The sequence below is a fragment of the Pipistrellus kuhlii genome, unplaced genomic scaffold, assembly GCF_014108245.1.
Source record: "Pipistrellus kuhlii isolate mPipKuh1 unplaced genomic scaffold, mPipKuh1.p scaffold_m20_p_4, whole genome shotgun sequence".
Classification (NCBI taxonomy): domain Eukaryota; kingdom Metazoa; phylum Chordata; class Mammalia; order Chiroptera; family Vespertilionidae; genus Pipistrellus; species Pipistrellus kuhlii.
The window spans coordinates 25,685,644-25,703,220 of NW_023425540.1; the positions used below are offsets into that span (position 1 = coordinate 25,685,644).

At 52.3% G+C, this 17,577-nt stretch overlaps 1 protein-coding gene across 1 annotated transcript in view; it reads left to right on the top strand.

Moving 5' to 3' along the window:
• Positions 1–6,312: 6,312 nt before the first annotated feature.
• Positions 6,313–17,577, top strand: part of SLC12A7 (solute carrier family 12 member 7) — a 78,204-nt gene continuing 66,939 nt past the window's right edge. Inside the window, exon 1 of the mRNA XM_036410487.2 lies at positions 6,313–6,515. Within this exon, the coding sequence (XP_036266380.1) occupies positions 6,386–6,515 (130 nt within the window). The 5' untranslated portion in view covers positions 6,313–6,385. The remainder of the gene's footprint in view (positions 6,516–17,577) is intronic.

The following is a 17,577-nucleotide window of genomic DNA, read 5'->3' on the forward strand; positions in this document are numbered from 1 at the left end:
CCATTGCTAAATGAGCCCAGACAAGGACCAGGGCCACCTAACACGACACTGGCCACAGGGTACAGCAGGCAGACCCCATACTCAGGCACAGGGTCCCTACACCTCTGCCACAGGCCTGAGGGGGAAAACAGGCCTGGAACCTTCTCCCCTGGCTCTGCAGAAACCATTCTTAGTGATGATTCCCTTTCCCCAACCCTCTTCCCCCACACCTAACCCATAGCTCACTGGCCAGACCCTTATCACCTGACCACACTTACACCCAGCAAAAATGGGGAGGAGCTACGGGGTGCAAAGTGTCTGAACCTGCTGGATCCTTCCTGAGAGTGATGGGTACCTGGGCTTCCCCAGCAGAGTAGAATGACAGGGGGGGGTGGTTATGGAGATGAAAGGCAAAGGGGCTTCCCTCCACCTGCTACAACCTGCCCTTGTGGATGGTCTCCCCTAGCCCCTTGTTTTGATCTCTCCCAACCCCGTGGATCCCAGTCAGCCCACCACTGGGACCAGTCCTGGCATCTCAATCAATGAAACCTGCCACATTCCACTCTCCCACGTGCCTGGCTCCTGACCTTTCTCTCTCTCCTGCCCTCTCTAACCTCCCCAAGGTAGTTCTACTATCTTACCTCAGCCCGGATCTCAAGGTAGAGATGCAGAACTGAAGCCCAACAGCCACAGAGTTGTGGGAGGCTAAAAAATGTTAATACTTTTCCTCCCGCTGTCTAAGTTCTTCTGGCTGGGCTAATAATCAAATGAACAGAGACAGATTAAGGGGGATAATCAAGGCTTTAATACATGTGCCAGAGGAATTCCCGTAAGCATGAAAAGTCCAAAGACAGTGAAGCAACATTGGTATATAACACCATTGGACAAAGAAGAACGAAGAAAGGAGGGGAATAGGTAGGTATTAGATGTCAGATGTGAGAATGAGCCATTTACAGGTAGTTGAAAGAGAGCTGAACACACATGGTGGAAAATCCTTAGGAGGGGACTCAGAAACAGGCTGTCTAGCTACCTGTCTGAAGCCCTCTATTTACCACACTTAATTCAAATCAGGCTAAGTGACATGCCAAGATCTCCTTCCTGAAGCAGGTTTCTCTGTCTGAATCTCTTGGGCAGGAAAGGGGGATGAGTCTTTTGTGTCCAGGACAAACAGTAGCAATTTTGACACTTTCTAGAAGAAAAGAAAGAGAATGAACATTTACTGCGTGGTGACTATGATCCATCCATTTGTCATCTGTCTACCACCCATCCATCCACCCAGCATTCTTTCATCTACCATTCATCCCTCCCTCTGTCCATCCAACATCCTTCTGCCATCTCTCCATCATCCATCCATCATTCTACATTAATTTATGAATGTCAGAGGCACTGCACACTGTCCTGGGTGCTGGAGCAAAGCAGAAAATGACACAGAAGGGCCCGGAGAATCAGAGAATCAAGGGCACGGGCAGCTGCCTTTGTCGAAAGGGGAAGTATTGAGGTAGAAGGGGGCTAATCAGCAGATGCCTCTGCCCTGGGTTAGGGACACCAACACCCCTCCCTGGGTTAGGGACACCAACACCCCTCTATGTCCTGCAGCCAGGAGGGCCCCCTCTTCCTGATGGAAGTACGTAAAAGTACGTAATCATAACACACTCAACCCTGAGCCTGTCCTTCTGGGGTGTTGGTGGTCAGGCCTTCCACCAATTCAGGAAGCAGTGAGAGGCCAGGTGAAGAGGCTCTTGCAAAGAAGGAGGCCTCAAGCTGAAAAGGAAGCCTGTCTCCTTCCTAAATGAAACCTCCAAGTGTGTGAGAGTAAACGCCTTTTTGTTCAGAGGGAGGGACGCCACAGCCAGGACCCCACACTCAGCACCATCGTTGCTGTCCCCAGAATGCAGCGTTAAACAGGACAACCAAGAACAGAGGGAGGCTGCTCCAGGAGGGCCCAGGCCTCCTTCCCCTCTGGTCCTCCTCTGGAATGAGGTGTGGCCTCCCCTGCTCTCACACACGGACATTGAATTTCTCACAGAGGTGACACTTGAAACCTAAGGGGGATCTGAGCCCCAGAGGAAGGTCCAGGAATATAGTTAAAGGGGGAAGACTTGGTTTTATGAAATAAAAGGGAACCCTCTGATGGCTGGGGTTTTATTCAAAATAAGACATGTGGGGATAGATGGGATGTGCCAGTGAGGCTGAGCCACAGGCAGGATAGGCTTTAGATCAGCGGTCCCTGGCATGGACCCCCAGTGCTCGGGCCTCCTCACTGTCCCCCATGAGTGGCCATGGGCCCACGGCATGTGACATACAGCTCAGCCCAACTGATTAGCCTGCATGGCTCAGCCCTTGGACCACACATGTAACCCTGTCTGTCCTCATGGCTGACTATGGGGCCAGCGGCCACGTTCAGAATGCTGAACCTCAGTTAACTAATAAATTATATATACATATGACCTGGTGCACAAATTTGTGCAAGGGTGAGGTTCCTTGGCCTGGCCGGTGATTGGGGCCATCTAGCCCAATCCTGATCAGACTGATCAGGGTGGCTGGTGGGGATAGGGACCATGGGAGGTTGGCTGTGGGAGCACACTGACCACCAGGGGGAAGCTGCTGCATTGAGCATCTGCCCCCTGGTGGTCAGTGCGTGTCATAGTGACCAGGACGATGAGTTGTTCAGTTGACTGGTTGTAATAGTCACTTAGGCTTATATATATATGTGTGTGTGTGTGTGTGTGTGTGTGTGTGTGTGTATCTATATAATTTAAAAAGTGGAGGCTATAAAAAGGTTTCTAGTGGAAGAGATTAAAACTATAATTACATGCTATGTAGAAAATAATGACATGGAGAGAAGACCCAGAGAAGACTGGCCTAAGAGAGGAGGCCAATGATATTTTCAGAGAAAAATATATAGTCTTCAGTGTTTTCATTTACTGTGACATAATGAAGGTCAGTTTTTCAAACTGAGTATTCTGACCAAGATGGTGGAAAAAAAGATTGAAAAAAAAGAAAGAGTGAAGATAAAAACAGAATTTATTAAGTGGGAGAAAAGGAGAAAGCAGGATTGATTGCTAACTCATTCTTATGACTGTCTCATGTCCCTCTGCATGTTTTTCTGGCATCCCTGAGCTTCTTCCTCCAGCCCGGTATTCTGCATTCATAACCTTCATCCTTCTCATCTCCTTTTACCAGGCACACTAAGAACTTATGTGAACCAGGCTGCATTTTTCTGGTTTGAATATTTTAAAGAAGCAACTAGATATTTCACAATGTTCCCTCTTGCAGATGGGTAGTGATAATCAGAGGCCACCCCCGCCAGCACAAGCAGAGGGTTCTGTGGTACCCAGAGGCATTCACCAATGACCTCCCAGGTTAGCTGATGCAACCACTACCTGGGGACATTCATCCAGGCCAAAGTTGAGTAGCCAAGGGTTTGTGTGCAACTCCAATGTCTTTGGATTTCTACGATGGCCGCAGAGGGATGAGGTGGGAAGAGAGCCTGTTTCATCAAGGGTATGGCTAGACTAAGTAGGTTTGGGCATTTTGAAGGGAAAGCTGGACTTATAGGCTGTCCTATGGCAGGCCCTAAACAGAGGGAAGAGAAGGCTTGCAAAGAGAGCTGAGTGTGGGAATTGCCCTCGGCAGCTTCATTCCAGGTCTCCCAGGTCAGGTGTGTCTACAGCTGCCTCTGGGCCTTAAAGGTAGCTGCTGGCTTCTGATGGCTAATGATGGCCACTAGGGCCAGCGAGGAGAGGACAGCAGAGCAGGAGCACTCATCCCAGGCCAATGACCAGCACAATGCTTCATGCAAAGACAACAGGACTGGTCCCATTCCAGTTCACACCATCTAGCAGCTCTACCAAGCCTGGTATTTCATATTGCCTTGGAATTTCTAGAAAACTCCAAAACAAGAACAGAATGGGAAAAAGAAAACAGAAGAGGTAAAAACAATGAAGAAAGACAAAACTATCATTCTTTATATGTTAAATGATTCCTTTGAAAAACATACCAAGTTGAACTTTAAAAGGCAATTGAATAATAGTATTTAGAATTCTGTGATTACAAAAGAAATACACAAAAGCCAGTAATGGTTTATTTTTGTTCTTACATATCAGCATAGTTGCAAGATCCATTACAGTAGTAACAAAAAAATGTGAGTTAACTTAATAAAGAAGACATTCAGGACCTGATGAAGGATTCAACACCATAGGATGTCAATTCTCAGCAAATTTATTTATAGACTAGAGGCCCAGTGTAGGAATTCATGCACAGGTAGGGTCCTTCGGCCTGGCTGGAGATCAAGCCAATCAGGGCTGGCCATCTGGGGGAAGGGACCTCAGGAGGTTGGCCAGCCATGTGAGGTTGACTGGGGGAGTGCACTAACCACCAGCCACAGCTCCAGTGTTGAGTGTCTGCCCCCTGATGGTCAGTTTGCATCCTAGTAACCAGTCAATCAGTTGTTTGGTTGTTCAGTCTTTGGTCACTTAGACTTTTATATATATATAGATTGGACACCATTTCAATCAAAACATAAATGTATTTGGGAGAAACTTTCCAAAGTGATTCAGGTGTTCACCTGGGGCAAATAAAATAAAATAAAATAAAATAATTGCTTAAGAACAGCCTAGAAAATATTGAAGAATGGCCAGACCGGCATGGCTCAGTGGTTGGACATCAACCTATAAACCAGAAGGTCACGGTTCAATCACTGGTCAGGGCACATGCCCAGATTGTCTGCTTGATCCCCAGTGTGGGGTGTGCAGGAGGCAGCCTATCAATTATTCTCTCTCAGTGTTGATGTTTCTATCTCTCTCTCCTTCTCCCTTTCTCTCTGAAATCAATAAAAATATATTTTTAAAAAGAAAATAGTGAAGAATGGGTAGCTGAGAGGCAGGGCTGCTGTGCCCATTTGTCACAGGCAGAGATCTGCAAAGGGTGAAAGAGGGACTCCTGAACATCCAAAAGAACCCAAAAGGTTGTGCAGGAAAGAGATGGGTGTGGCCAGGTGTTCTATAGGTGTAAGAACTTGGACCCTGGTCCTCTCCTCTTCCAATGAATGGAGGTGGGGGACATGATGAAAGGGTGGGTGCAAGGAGGAGTCCTCATCCTCCAGATCCCTGGATCTTTTCTCTTGTTTTTGTTGTGCCCCTAACACCTAACCCCTCACTCTTCCTTGTCAACAGAGCCCCGAACATTAGTGTGGGCACACTTCCCAGCCTTCTTCACAGGCAGGTGTGGGCATATGACTAAGTTCTGGCTAATGGGTCAAGTGGAGACGCTGCATGCAACTTCTGGGGTGGGTCCTGGGAAGAGAGCTAATTGCCCTTCCCCTGTTTTCTCTCTCCACTGCCGGAATACAGATGTGACAGGTGGGCCAGGAGCAGCCATCATACACCGTAAGGAGAGTGAAGCCATACACAGCTGACCACTGCCGTCCTTTAAGTCATTGCTCAGATGTCATCTCCTCCTGGGGTCCTTCTGAACAGCCCTTTCCCAATCTCACCCTTCCCAGATCTCTTCTTGTTTGCCTCTTAATCAGAGCTCTGATCTCTGCTGCCATTTTAGAATGTATGCTTCAAAGAGGCAGGGATCTCTGCCTTCTGTGTCAGCCACAAGGCCTGGGATAGCTAGGAACTAGTAAATATTTACTGAATGAGTAAATGTGCAAACCACGCTGCATACTGTAAAGTGCGAAGTGAATAAATGAACAGTGGTAACAATAGTGGGGTAATAGTAAGCCCTGTATTGTAGGAGCCCACAAACAGAGTGGCTGATTCTTTCCCAGGTTTCCTAGTCCATTGGTTCTCACCGCTCCGGACTCCCAGTCTCATCTCACCCTCCCTGCCCTCCACTCTCAGCATACCTCTCCCAGACTCCAGGACTGAGGGCCCACACCTGGGCCATTAGTACCTGCTCTCAGTGAGCGTGGTCAGTGGTCCCGGGCCGGCGTCCACGTGCTGGGGGGCCGATGACCTCCGGAACCAGACATCTCCAGCGTCCCATTGCCGGTCCCTCTTCTGCCCAGGCCCTGGCTCTCTGACTCTGGACGCCTGGGACGCGATAGGGCCTCTATGATCTTGCAGTGCGACCCCCGAGGTGGTGTTGCTCGCAAGGGACAGGACTGGCTTCGATTCAAGATTTTACCCTGTGCCCCTGCTCCCGGCGACGCTCCCAGGAGCCTGAACTCGCAGTCCATCGACGGCCTACTCCGGGCCGGCTGCGCCCCGCCCCCACCTCCGCCCGGCCCATGCCCCGCCCACCTGCTCTCAGCCCCTGCCCGCCCCGCCCCGCCCCTGCCCGCCCTCACCCCCCCTCTGCCCCGCCCCCCGCCCCGCTCCGCCCCCACCTGCCTTCCCCGGTGCAGGCCCGGCTCTGGTTCCGCAGCCTTCCCGGCGCCCGGGGACCGGAGGCCACCATGTCCCAGCGCTTCGTGGTGACCCCCGCGGGGGGCGGAGTGGAGAGTCCCGACCCCGCGGCTGCCCCGGACCCGCCGCGGGTGGACGCGATGCCCATCCTGCACTACGGACGGGAGCCCAGCCGCTACGGTAGGCGCGGCCCGACGGGGACTCCCCCGGGGGGCGCACGAACGCGAGTGGCGGGAGGGGGGCCAGCGGATTAAGGGGGCGAGCTGCCCGGGTGCTGGGCTTGGGGATGACCAAGTGGGGTCCCGCGGTCAGCGCAGGGTGAACCGGTGCGGTGCGTCCAGAGCCCAGAGCGTTCCTTCTCCCCGGAGACTTGGCCAGCAGCCGATCCCCGCCGGCGGTCTGCCCGCCTCTGGGCCTGGAGGGAGATGCGACGGCAGCGGCTTTGTCCTTGGGAACTGGCGGTGACAGCTCCCGCCCTCTGACCTCGTGCTCCTGGAGCGCAGATCCTGTGTGTGGGATATGTGTGGGGTGCGGTTTGCACCCTCCAAGGCAGTGCTCTGCTGGGCTCCTGTCCGGTGAGGCGGCTCGAGGGTCAGTGAGCCTGCCTGCGGGGCTGTGCTTTTATAACGTGTGCAGCCCTCGGTCAGTGGCTCCGTGTGTCCTCTTCCCCAGTGACCTCACCCGCCTTTAATCACTTTAACATCTAACGTCTTCCTTCCTGTGCCTTCCCTCTTGAGAACTGACTTCAAGGAATTGAGAAGTGTTGGCAGCCACATCGGTGAGCCCTGCCTTGCCCCTCTGTGAGGGGATGTTCAGACAGTGTCTCTCCTGGGCACTCACTGCTCACATAGGTGGGCGCCCACAGCCCTAGGTATGGAGGGTGGGGGTGCGGGAGGGCAGGCAAAGCCTGGTTGCCTGGCAGCAAGAGCAGAAGCAGGGTCTGACTGAATCTGAAAGGCTGCTGGAGCCCTGTCCCGCCACTGCAGTCTCTCTCCACGTGGGTGAGGATTGGCCTCACCCCCATCCGATCCCGGGGCACACTGCCCTTGGGCTCTCACTCCAGGACCTCGGCTGTTCCAGGGCTGATGTGGATCTGAGCTACCTGCCTTGTGTGTGGGATATGCCCAGTAGTCCCCGAAGGTCAGCTAGGGGGAGGCAGCTCTTTAGGTAGAAGGGCCTCCTGTCTGTCCCCGCCCCCAGGGGAAACGCAGTGCAGTGAGTGTCCTGTGTGTGCACGCGATGAGAGAAGGAGCTCTAAGTGTGAGGGCTCAGGTTTTATTTTTTAAAAATATGTTTTTATTGATTTCAGAGAGGGAGAGAGAGAGAGAAACAATAATAAGAGAAAATCATTGATCAGCTGCCTCCTACACACCCCCTACTGGGACGGAGCCCACAACTGGGAATTGAACCGTGACCTCCTGGTTCATAGGTCAACCCTCAATCACTGAGCCATGCTGGCTGGGTTGGAGAAGAAGTCTTAGATGCTTGTTCAACAAATCTTCCATTGAGTTACTGGGACGTTCCATTAGCATCATGGTGATACCTGAGTGGTATCTCCCATGTGAGCAGTGGGCTTTTTGTGATGTGGGTGTGGGTGTGGTATGTATGCACATATGCATGTGGGTATATGTGTTGCAAACACCCATTCTTTAGGACAGCACCACTGGCACAGACGTGGGATGTGTGCGCGCATCCAAATCTACTCTGAGTTCTAGGTCAGGTGTGAATAGGTGGACCAGACACTTGTCACCTTGATAGTGGCGGGTCCTCAGGTCCTACTCCCTCCCTGTCACTCTCCATTCCTTATGCTCCAGGCCGGGTGTGTGGCATCAGCTGTGCACTTGTGGTATCAACCCCAAAGCAGAGGTGACCCTCTCCATCGGGCCCCCAATGGGCTGTGGCCCAGGTAGAGGGTGCTCTCTAGTGGGGGGCTGAGGTGTCACTTGCGCCAGCTTACCCAATAACGCAGTCCTTTTGTTTTCCTCTGTGAGCAGGTAAGTCCACAAGCCATTGATTAGAATATAAGCCAAGGCAACTGATTATTTCTTAGCAGTGAGATGAGTTGTTGCTTCTGGGCAGTGGAGCTGGGTCCGTACTCCCTCGGGGTGCTGGTCCAGTTCTGTACTGACCCCGGCCTGGGCTTGCTCAGCCCCAGGCTCTCCTCACAGGAGCTGGGGTCTCTGTGGCCTTGATCTCGCCTCTGGGCTGGAAGATGGACTCCCAGTGGGCACCGCCCCAGCATGGGGCTGTTCTCCCAGCCAGTAGGGCTCGGCTTCCAGCATCTTAAGCAGGGGCACAGCTCTGGGTCAGCTGACCCTCCAGGTCCTCCTCTTGCCACATCCCCCTCTGGGCCTCTCTGCTTCCCAGGCCCTTGGTACTTAGCGTGCTGGCCGGTGCCCCTGCGGAGAGGGTTCGGTGCTAGGAGACATGGTCAGGTCTCAACATGTCTCTCTGTTCTCTGTCAGGCTGTTGAGATTTTCATCTTCATGCTCACACGGAAGAAGGGCATTTACCAGAGTCCTCGATGTGGCGATCATGAGATAGGCTATTGGGGCCAGGGGATCCCGTCTGACCCTAGCATTCCCCCATACCCACCTTCACCTCTTCTTGTAGCCTGCTGTCCAGGAGGCAGGCCTCCCTTTCTCCTTCCTCACTGTCACCTAGGCAGGGAGAGGCCACCCCAGCCATCCCCCACCCCAGTTCTCAGATGTGGAAACTGCTGAGCCAGCAGCCACTTTCTGCTCCACTGCTTGGCTGGCTAGTGTGTGCCCATAGACCTTGGGCTCTATGGTGCAGGAGTTCTAGCCTGCAGCCAATCAAATGATTTTATGTTGTGCCCACTATATGAGAAAAAAATTCCTATTACTTGGTGCTCCATTTAAACAGTGCACTGGGGCTTTATTGGCACTCCTTGGTCCAAGCCAGGAAGTGGAATGTGGTGGACACTTATCCACAATTGTCCTTTCTCTTTTAGTATATGTGTGCATGTGTGTGTGTGTGTCTGTGTGTGTGTGTGTGTGTGGCAGCGGGGGGAGGGTTTCATGGGGAAGGTGGGCTAGAGGAGAGGGTGAAAGAGGAGAATTTCTAATCCTTCGTGACACCAGCCTCTAGACTCACAGACTCCCAATGCCTCATCTGTGTCTGTCTGGTGCCTCCCTCAGTGTCCGCTCAGCCAAGTTCCCTTCAAGTGCAATGTATGGAGAGAGTACGCTGCCTTCAGGTTTCCCTTCTCTGGTCAGGGCATAAGCCCAGCTCTGAGTCCCCATGCCTGTGTCTCTGGATCAGCCAGCATTCCCTGAGGGCTCCCGCTGGAGTCCACAGCACACACTGGTCACAGCAGTGTGCCACTGAGCATGTAAGGGACATAGAGCCTTCCGGCTCACAGGTGTGACTCCCTGCCTCCTCCCTTCCCCCACATGGCTGCAGGAGGGGAGACATAGCGTGTAAGAGGACATAGAACCTTCCGCCTCACAGGGAAGGTCTGGCTGTGCTGCCATGGGGTGGAAATGTCGCACCTGATCTACCAGGTTCCAGTGAGCGAGGCTGAATCATCGCTGTCCTCTTTTTCCCAGTACAGGGTGCTGGTGGGACCCCCAATGCAGTTCCTTTAGTGGGATGGTCAGAGGTGGTTGCAGATCCAGAATCAAGACATGAGATGGACATGTCTCCCTCAGCCCGAGGGCAGAGGAAGAGAGGGTCCAGCCTGTGCAGAGGCTGCCTGGCAGACAGTGGTGTTCAGGGAGGGTCAAAGCCAGCTGTAGGCCATGTGGAGGTACCCATCCCCTTCCTTCTTCCTATGGCCTCCCACCTCCAGGGCCACACCTTGGAGAGAAGCTTGGCTCTTCAGGGGCCAGACTCTCTTAGACCACCTCCTTGTTTCTGTAGCCTGAGGTGGGCTGCACCAGCATAGAAGGTTCTGGATGTGAGTAGGGCAGCTTGTCACCTCCCCAGGGGCTAATGGGAGGAGAGCATCCCCCTGGGCTGATAGGGACAACAGGAGGCCATCTGGGCAGGGAGCAGTAGCCAAGGGACCTGGTCTGGTCAGGCACCACCCTCAACACCACAGCAGTCTGGGAGCGGGGTGTGAAGTAGGCACATAGATGGGGTGGAGTGAGGGGCTGGAGGAAAAGCTGGCTCCCCAGTCACCCTGTGTGACAGACCCTCAACCTGTCCTTGGACCCCAGCCCAGCCTACCCCTCACACCTCCCAGATGGTGCATCTGTGCTTTGTGGTCATTCATGGTGTTGGTCGTAGGATTCTGCTTGAAGAAAGTTTCAGGAAAAGCCCCATTTTTCTGACTGAATGTGGTGTTTTCTGTCAGGACCCAGGCTGCCGTAGTTCCCTCTTGGCTGACTGACACCAGGACTGGCTGGCAGCTCTGATGTCGATCTTCCTCCCCCCCCCCCTCCCCCCTCCAGTGTGCTGGGCAGACTCTGTTTCCTTTCCCTTAAATATTTTATGGAGCACGGTGCATGCTAATCTGCTAGCCACCTCCAGAGCAGTGTTTCTGTCCAGGACACCCAAGAATTCTTCTAATCCTGAAGAATTCTCACCTTGGTGATTTCTAACTTGGCTTAAAAAAAACACGCTTGAAGTTACAGCAATTCTTTCTTTCTTTCTTTCTTTCTTTCTTTCTTTCTTTCTTTCTTTCTTTCCTTTTTAATGTCCAGTTTGGTTTATTTTTTAAAGTATATTTTTATTGATTTCAGAGAGGAAAGGAGAGGGAGAGAGAGATAGAAACATCAATAATGGGAGAGAACCATTGATTGGCCGCCTCCTGCACATCCCCCCTACTGGGAATCGAGCTTGCAACCTGGGCATGTGCCCTTGATCACAATTGAACCCGGGACTCTTCACTCCCAGGCCAACACTCTATTCACTGAGCCAAACTGGCTAGGGCCAGTTTGATTTCTTTTTTCCAAGGGGTGAGTATCATGTGTTTTGAGGCACCAACCTTCTTTATATATATTAATACATTAAATTTTTCTTTAAATAAAGGCTTTACCATCCAACAATAGAATCACAGCTTGGTCTCAAAGCGTGAGTTGGGGTCTGCATAGTGGAGTTGACCTCTTTGGTCTCTAGGCAGAGCTACCCACACACAGGGACCCCTGGGGTTCCCCAGTCCTCACTGCCCACTTCACATGGGTAACAAACATAAGAACATCTGTGTTCTGGCAGCCACCCAAACATCCTTACCCCACTGGGAGGCTGCGAGGGCAGGTGCAAGACCCCAGGACACAGGAGCATCACCTGGAAGTCCTCCTGTGCTGTAAGCATCTCCTGCCTGGAACCCTGGCTGCCTTCCCCCCAGGCCTCTGCCCCATGGGCTCAGGCTTGAAGTCTGTATTTGCATCCATGGATGTTGGCTACTATATGATTATGGGAGGTGGGGGTGGGATGGGGAGCACTCAAAAGATAACTACAAGCACAGGGCTTAAAAATGCAAACATGCACCAAGGAATACTATGAAAAGACAACCCACAGAATGGGCGAAAATATTTGCAAATCACATCTGATAAGAGATTAACATCCAGAACACATAAAGAGCTCCTAATACCAATAATAACAAATCAAACCAATGACAAAATGTGCAAACATTTGAATAGAGATCTTTAAAAATTAAATTTATTGGGGTGACATTGGTTAATAACTTTCAATGAACAGTTCTATAATATATCATCTGTATATTCCATTGTGTGTTCACCACCCAAAATCTAGTCTCTTTCCAATACTATATATTTGACCCCCTTGACCCTCTTTATCCTCCCCTACCTGCTTTTCCCTCTGGTAACTTCATACTGTTGTCTGTGACTGAGTCTGTTTGTTCATTTGTTGCTTTCTGTTTTATATCCCACATATAATCATTTATTCTTTTCTATCTGACTTATTTTGCTTAGGATCACCAATGGCAGTATTTCATCCTTCCAGATTGAATGGTATTCCACTGTGCACATGTACCATATCATCTTTATCCAATCATTGATCTAAGAACACTTTGGTTGTTTCCATCCATCTTGGCCACTGTGAATAATACTGTAATGAACATGGGGGTACATATATCTTTATGAATAAATGTTTCACCTTTTCTGGGTAGGTACCCAGAAGAGGGATTACTAGGTCATATGGTAGCTCTCAAATAGACATTCCTCCAAAGAAAGTATACAGATGGACAATAAGCACATGGAAAGATGCTCAACATCATTGATCATTAGGGAAGTGCAACCAAAACCACAACAAGATAGCACTTTATCCCCATTTGAATGGCTATCACACACAAAAGTAGAAAATAACAAATGCTGGCAAGAGTGTGGAGAAATTTAGAAATTAGAACCTTCGTGCACTGCTGGTAGGAATGTAAAATGGTCCAGCAGCAGTGGAAAAAGTCAGGAGCTTCCTAAAAAGTTAAACATAGAGTTGCCATATGACTCAGCAATTCCGTTCCTAGGTGTTGACCCAAAGGAATTGAAAGCAGAGTCATGAAGGGATATTTGTGCACCCATGTGTATAGCAGCATTATTCACAATAACCTAAAAAGTGGGAATAACCCAAATGACTATCAACAGAAGAATGGGTAAAGAAGATGCAGTCATTCCACACGATGGAATATTGTTCAGACTGAAAAAAGGAAGCGCGTTCTAGCACATGCTGCAGTGTGAGTGAACCTTGGGGATAATATGCCAAGTGAAATAAACCAGTCACAGAAGGATAAATACTGAGTGAGTCCACTCACACAAGGTCCCCAGAGGAGACAGATTCACAGAAAGTAGAAGGGTGGGTGCTAGGGGCTGGGAAGAGAGATGAGGAGTTAGTATTTAATGGGGACAGAGGTTTAGTTTGGGAATATTTAAAAATCCTGGAGATGATGGAGGTGATGTTTGTACAACAATGTGAATGTGCTTAATACCACTTAACTGTACAATTAAAATGCGGAGCCTTATGTTATATGTATTTTATCACAATACAAAAATAAATAAATAAATAAATAAGCAAACAAACAGGAGAGAAGGGCCAAGAAGGAACTAAATCTCTCCCCTCCCTGCCTGTTCCTGCCAGGAACCCCTGGTCTCTGGTTTTCCGGGAGGAAGCCAGTTTGATTAAATCAATTCTCACCATTTGTCATTTGGGACTTTCTCAGGAGTGGGTCCTTTATCATCTAAATTGATCTCTGCAAGGTGCAAGTCCAAACCTCTTACAGGAGATATTTTTGTCCAGGGACCTTCCTGTTTCAAAGAACCCTGTGTGACCCTTTCCGGAATGGTCCTGAAGGGGAAGAGCGGGTGGCTGATTGGCTTCCTGCATGCAGCTTCTGGAAGGAGCTGCAGACCTGGTGCAGCCCCTCCTTACACTGCTTCCCCCAAGGACCCGCTCCTCTCTGGACAAAGATCCAGCAGCCACCCAGCCGGGCATGGCGGAGAGCTGTGTCCCTTCAGGCCCCGAGTCTTTCTGCCCGCTCAAACCCCCTCGCCAACCCCCGCCCCCCGTACATGTGCAGGTTCTCTTAGTTCCCAGAGTCAGACTTAGCAGGTGGCACAGGCCTGCAGCTCCTGTGTCACCCTGGCTTCCACTGTCCTTTCCCAGAGACCCCAGAGTGGGGCAAGCTCTCCTGTCAGAAGGAGGGGCTGGGGTGGGACTCCAGGGCAACCTCACCAGCCTTCTGGGTCTCTCCTTGTCCTGTCTGCTGGTGTTTACCCTTTTCTTAGCATCAGTGTCACGTCCCCAGAAACAGGAAGGTGGGTTCTGTCTGCTCTTCCTACCTCAGGAGGCAGCAAATGTTGGCTTTTTGCTTGGAGTTGCTCAGATTTGGCCTTGAGGGGGAATGAAGTCCCAGCTTTGTACCCAAGGAAGGACATGTGACTGCATGCAAGGCAAAGCTAGTCATAATGGTCTCTTTGGTGGACATGCCATGTCCCAGCCATGGGAAGGGAGTATGCGTGTGTGTGTGTGTGTGTGTGTGTGTGCGCGCGCACACACACGTTTGTGCGTGCAAGGTTTCTCCTGCCTTAGTAGAGTTGTCATGTGACTTGTCCTCATCTTGGACAGTTTGCAAAGCAGTGTCACATCATTACCTCATTCATGTCTGTGACATCCAAGTGATCCAGGGAGAAGGTATGCTGCCCGGTGGAGACTGTGCCTCCATGATGTCATTAAGAGCTGGGCAGATCTGGCCCCAAGCCCTCTCTGAACATGGGGAGCCAGAGCCCCTTCTGTAGCAGGCTTGGTCCCGATGTAACCCCCACTGGGGGCTAGATGGGCTGGTGGGCCTTCCAGCCCTCTGCAGAGTTCCCTCAAAGCCATGCAGAGTGGTGATGCTCACTACAGACACCTGGGAAAATGTGGGGAGTCCCAGAGAATCAGACCCAGCAGGATGTGTGTGTACACATAGAGACTCGTTGTCTCATGAGATTGTGGCTTGGTGAGTCCAAACTCTGCAGGGCAGCCAGAGGGCTAGAGACCTGGGGGAGAGTGCAGTTTAGTCCATAGCCATCTACTAGCAGAATTCCTTCTGCTCTGTGAGGTCAGCCTTCAACTGATTGCACAAGGCCCACCCACATTAGGGAGAGCAATCTGCTTTCTGGGGTTCCACCAATTTAAATGTTAATCTCATCCAAAAAAACACCTTCACCGAAAGACCCAGAAAAAATGCTTGACCCACTCTCTGAGCAGACTTCCAACCTCCAGCACTGAGACAATAAACTTCTGTTGTTTAAGCCTTCTGTCTGTGGTGCCTGTTATGTGAGAGCTGATTGAGATAAACTGTTCAACTGTTACAGCCTGTGGGCACCCCCATCACGCTTAGGTGGGCCTGTCTCAGCTCAGCTTCCTTGGTGGCCATGTCCCACAGCTCTGCTCTGTCCTGAGCCCCTAGTTGGCTCCCTGTGAATGGCCTCCTCATGGTGGGCCTCCATGAGGTCACTCTAAGCTGTCACACCAGAGCCCGGTGCCATCTCCAACCAGGTGGTTGTTGACTGCCTCACCTGGACTGAGGCTCCCTCCACTGGGATCCACGCTCCCCTCCCTCTGGCCCCCTGAGCCCTCCCCCGGGGCCGGGGCTCCTCACTGCCTCTCGTTGCCTGGAGACTCTAGTGCTCTTGTCCCTCCAGACTACATGGCACAGAATGGGTGGCACCGAGATCCTGAGCAGAGGGAAGGTGGCCCACACTGGTGCCATCACTGAGCACCTGTCCCTGAGAGAAATAGGCCTGCAGGTGGAAGGGAACAGGATACAGAGTGGAGCATGGTTGCTCAGAGGACACGCCAGGCAACTCTACCCTTTGTGGGAAGGATGGTTGAGTGGACACCTGAGGTATTGAGGTTCCCCAAGCCCCATTTCTCCAGTGTCACCCCGCCCCACAGGGACTACCTCTCTCAGAGCCAGCCAAGGCCCCACTGTCCTGACTCTTGGCCATGCTATATCCTCTTGGCTGAGGGGCCTGCGCCTCATGAGAAGGTGAACCCCCACAGTGCTGCTTCTCACCACTGGTCACCTGCTCCTATGCTCCCCTCAGCACCCACTCTGGCCTGTGTAGGCCTCTTTGTCCAGGAAAGGCTATCACCAGCCCAGCGCCCCTCTGTAGGCATCCCTGCCAGGCTCCGCAGAGGCCAGGGCGACCTTTCCCCTTCCTCTTACCCTTGGGCTTTGTGGGTGTGAGTGGGGGTCAGCCAGACAGGCCCACGAGGGTGAAGGTGGAACCCAGGGATCAGAGGGGGCTCCCAGAGTGGCCCTGCTGCTGTCCTGAGGCCCCTTCTAAAGTCATGGCCAGATCCACAGCCAGGATCCCCTGGGGACAGGGCAGAGGTAATTCCCACTTGCCTGTCCAACTGCGAAGCGGTCCCCCTGTGCACAGAAAGCTGCAGCGGTGCTGTGGGGAGTGACTACCTAGGACCCCTCCCTAGGATCCCTCCCTGAGGCTCACGGACCTCCAAATCCGGACCCGAATATTGTAGTTTTGAGGTGTGCAGTGGGCTAGATGGCGGCCCTCCAAAGTTATGGCCACGTCCTAACCATGGCTCCTGTGAACGGGACCTTATTTGGAAAAAGGCTGGTCATAATGTGATGAAGTCATGGACCTGGAGATGGGGAGATCGTCCTGGATGATCCGGTGGCCCTGAATCCAGTGACAAACGCCCTTGTAAGAGACCCAGGGGGAACAGACTCAGAGGGAGAGGCCATGTGAAGACGGAGGCACAGACTGGAGTGCTGCACCACAGGCCCAGGCGCCTGGGGCCCTGGGGCTGGAGAGGCGGGCAGGACCCTCCTCTGAAGCCTCCGAAGGGAACATGGCCTGGGACACTTGATCTCATACTTCTGGCCCAGAGCCGCGAGAGCACGCATTTCTGTGTTATGCCACCATTTGACTCAGGGAACTGCAGCTGTAGGAGCTAAAACAGGCTCTCTGAGTAGTCCCTGCAGAAGCGGAGTGGGTTTGCCTGAGCGGTGTTTCTGGAGTGCTGGGGTTGGAGCGAGAGCAGAAGAACAGACATAACTACTGCTCTAGCCTCTTTCACCCCCCTCAAGTCCCCCACCCCCCCCCACCCCCCCCTCGATAGAGTGGCATGGTGGCTGCCATCCAGGGGCTCTCCCATCTGCTGCAGCTCTGGGCTTCTGGGCGGACCCCATAGGGCAGCACCCCGGTCTGTGTCTAACAGGACAGAGGGGCAGCCTCCAGCCCAGACTCAGCCTGTCCTGGGGCACACAGTCTGCAGTCAGGAGCCCAGGCCTCCTAGGGCAGTACCAGGAGAAGGAGACTGGACCCAGCAGAGAGGTGACTCCTGTGTCCCGGAGTCTGGGTGGTGGAAAGAGTGGGCCTGAGGGCCGATGGAAGGAGCCAAGGACGCTGGAACCTGAGCCAGAAATCAGCGCCCAGAGCTGACCTGGCTCCAAAGTGCAGCCCTACCAGTGACTGAGTCACCCAAAGGCTGCCCCTCAGGAAGCATGGGTGGGGCAGTGTCATTTTCCACCCTCCAGGGCCTACAAAGCAGCCCCAAAGGGGAGTCACCACCCACTCCCCTCAGCCAGAGACCCCTCCCATGCAGAGCATTTTGGGGTTCATGCACAAGGCCTAGCATACACACAAATTGCCACAGGAGCACAAGGTCCGGGGTGCTGTGTGTGTGTGTGTGTGTGTGTGTGTGTGTGTGTGTGTGATTCTCACAAAGGCCAAGGTGTCTCCTGGAGTCCAGAATGGGAGGCCCCACGGCCCCGGAGCCCCACCTGCACTTTGTTCCTTGAGCCCTTTGA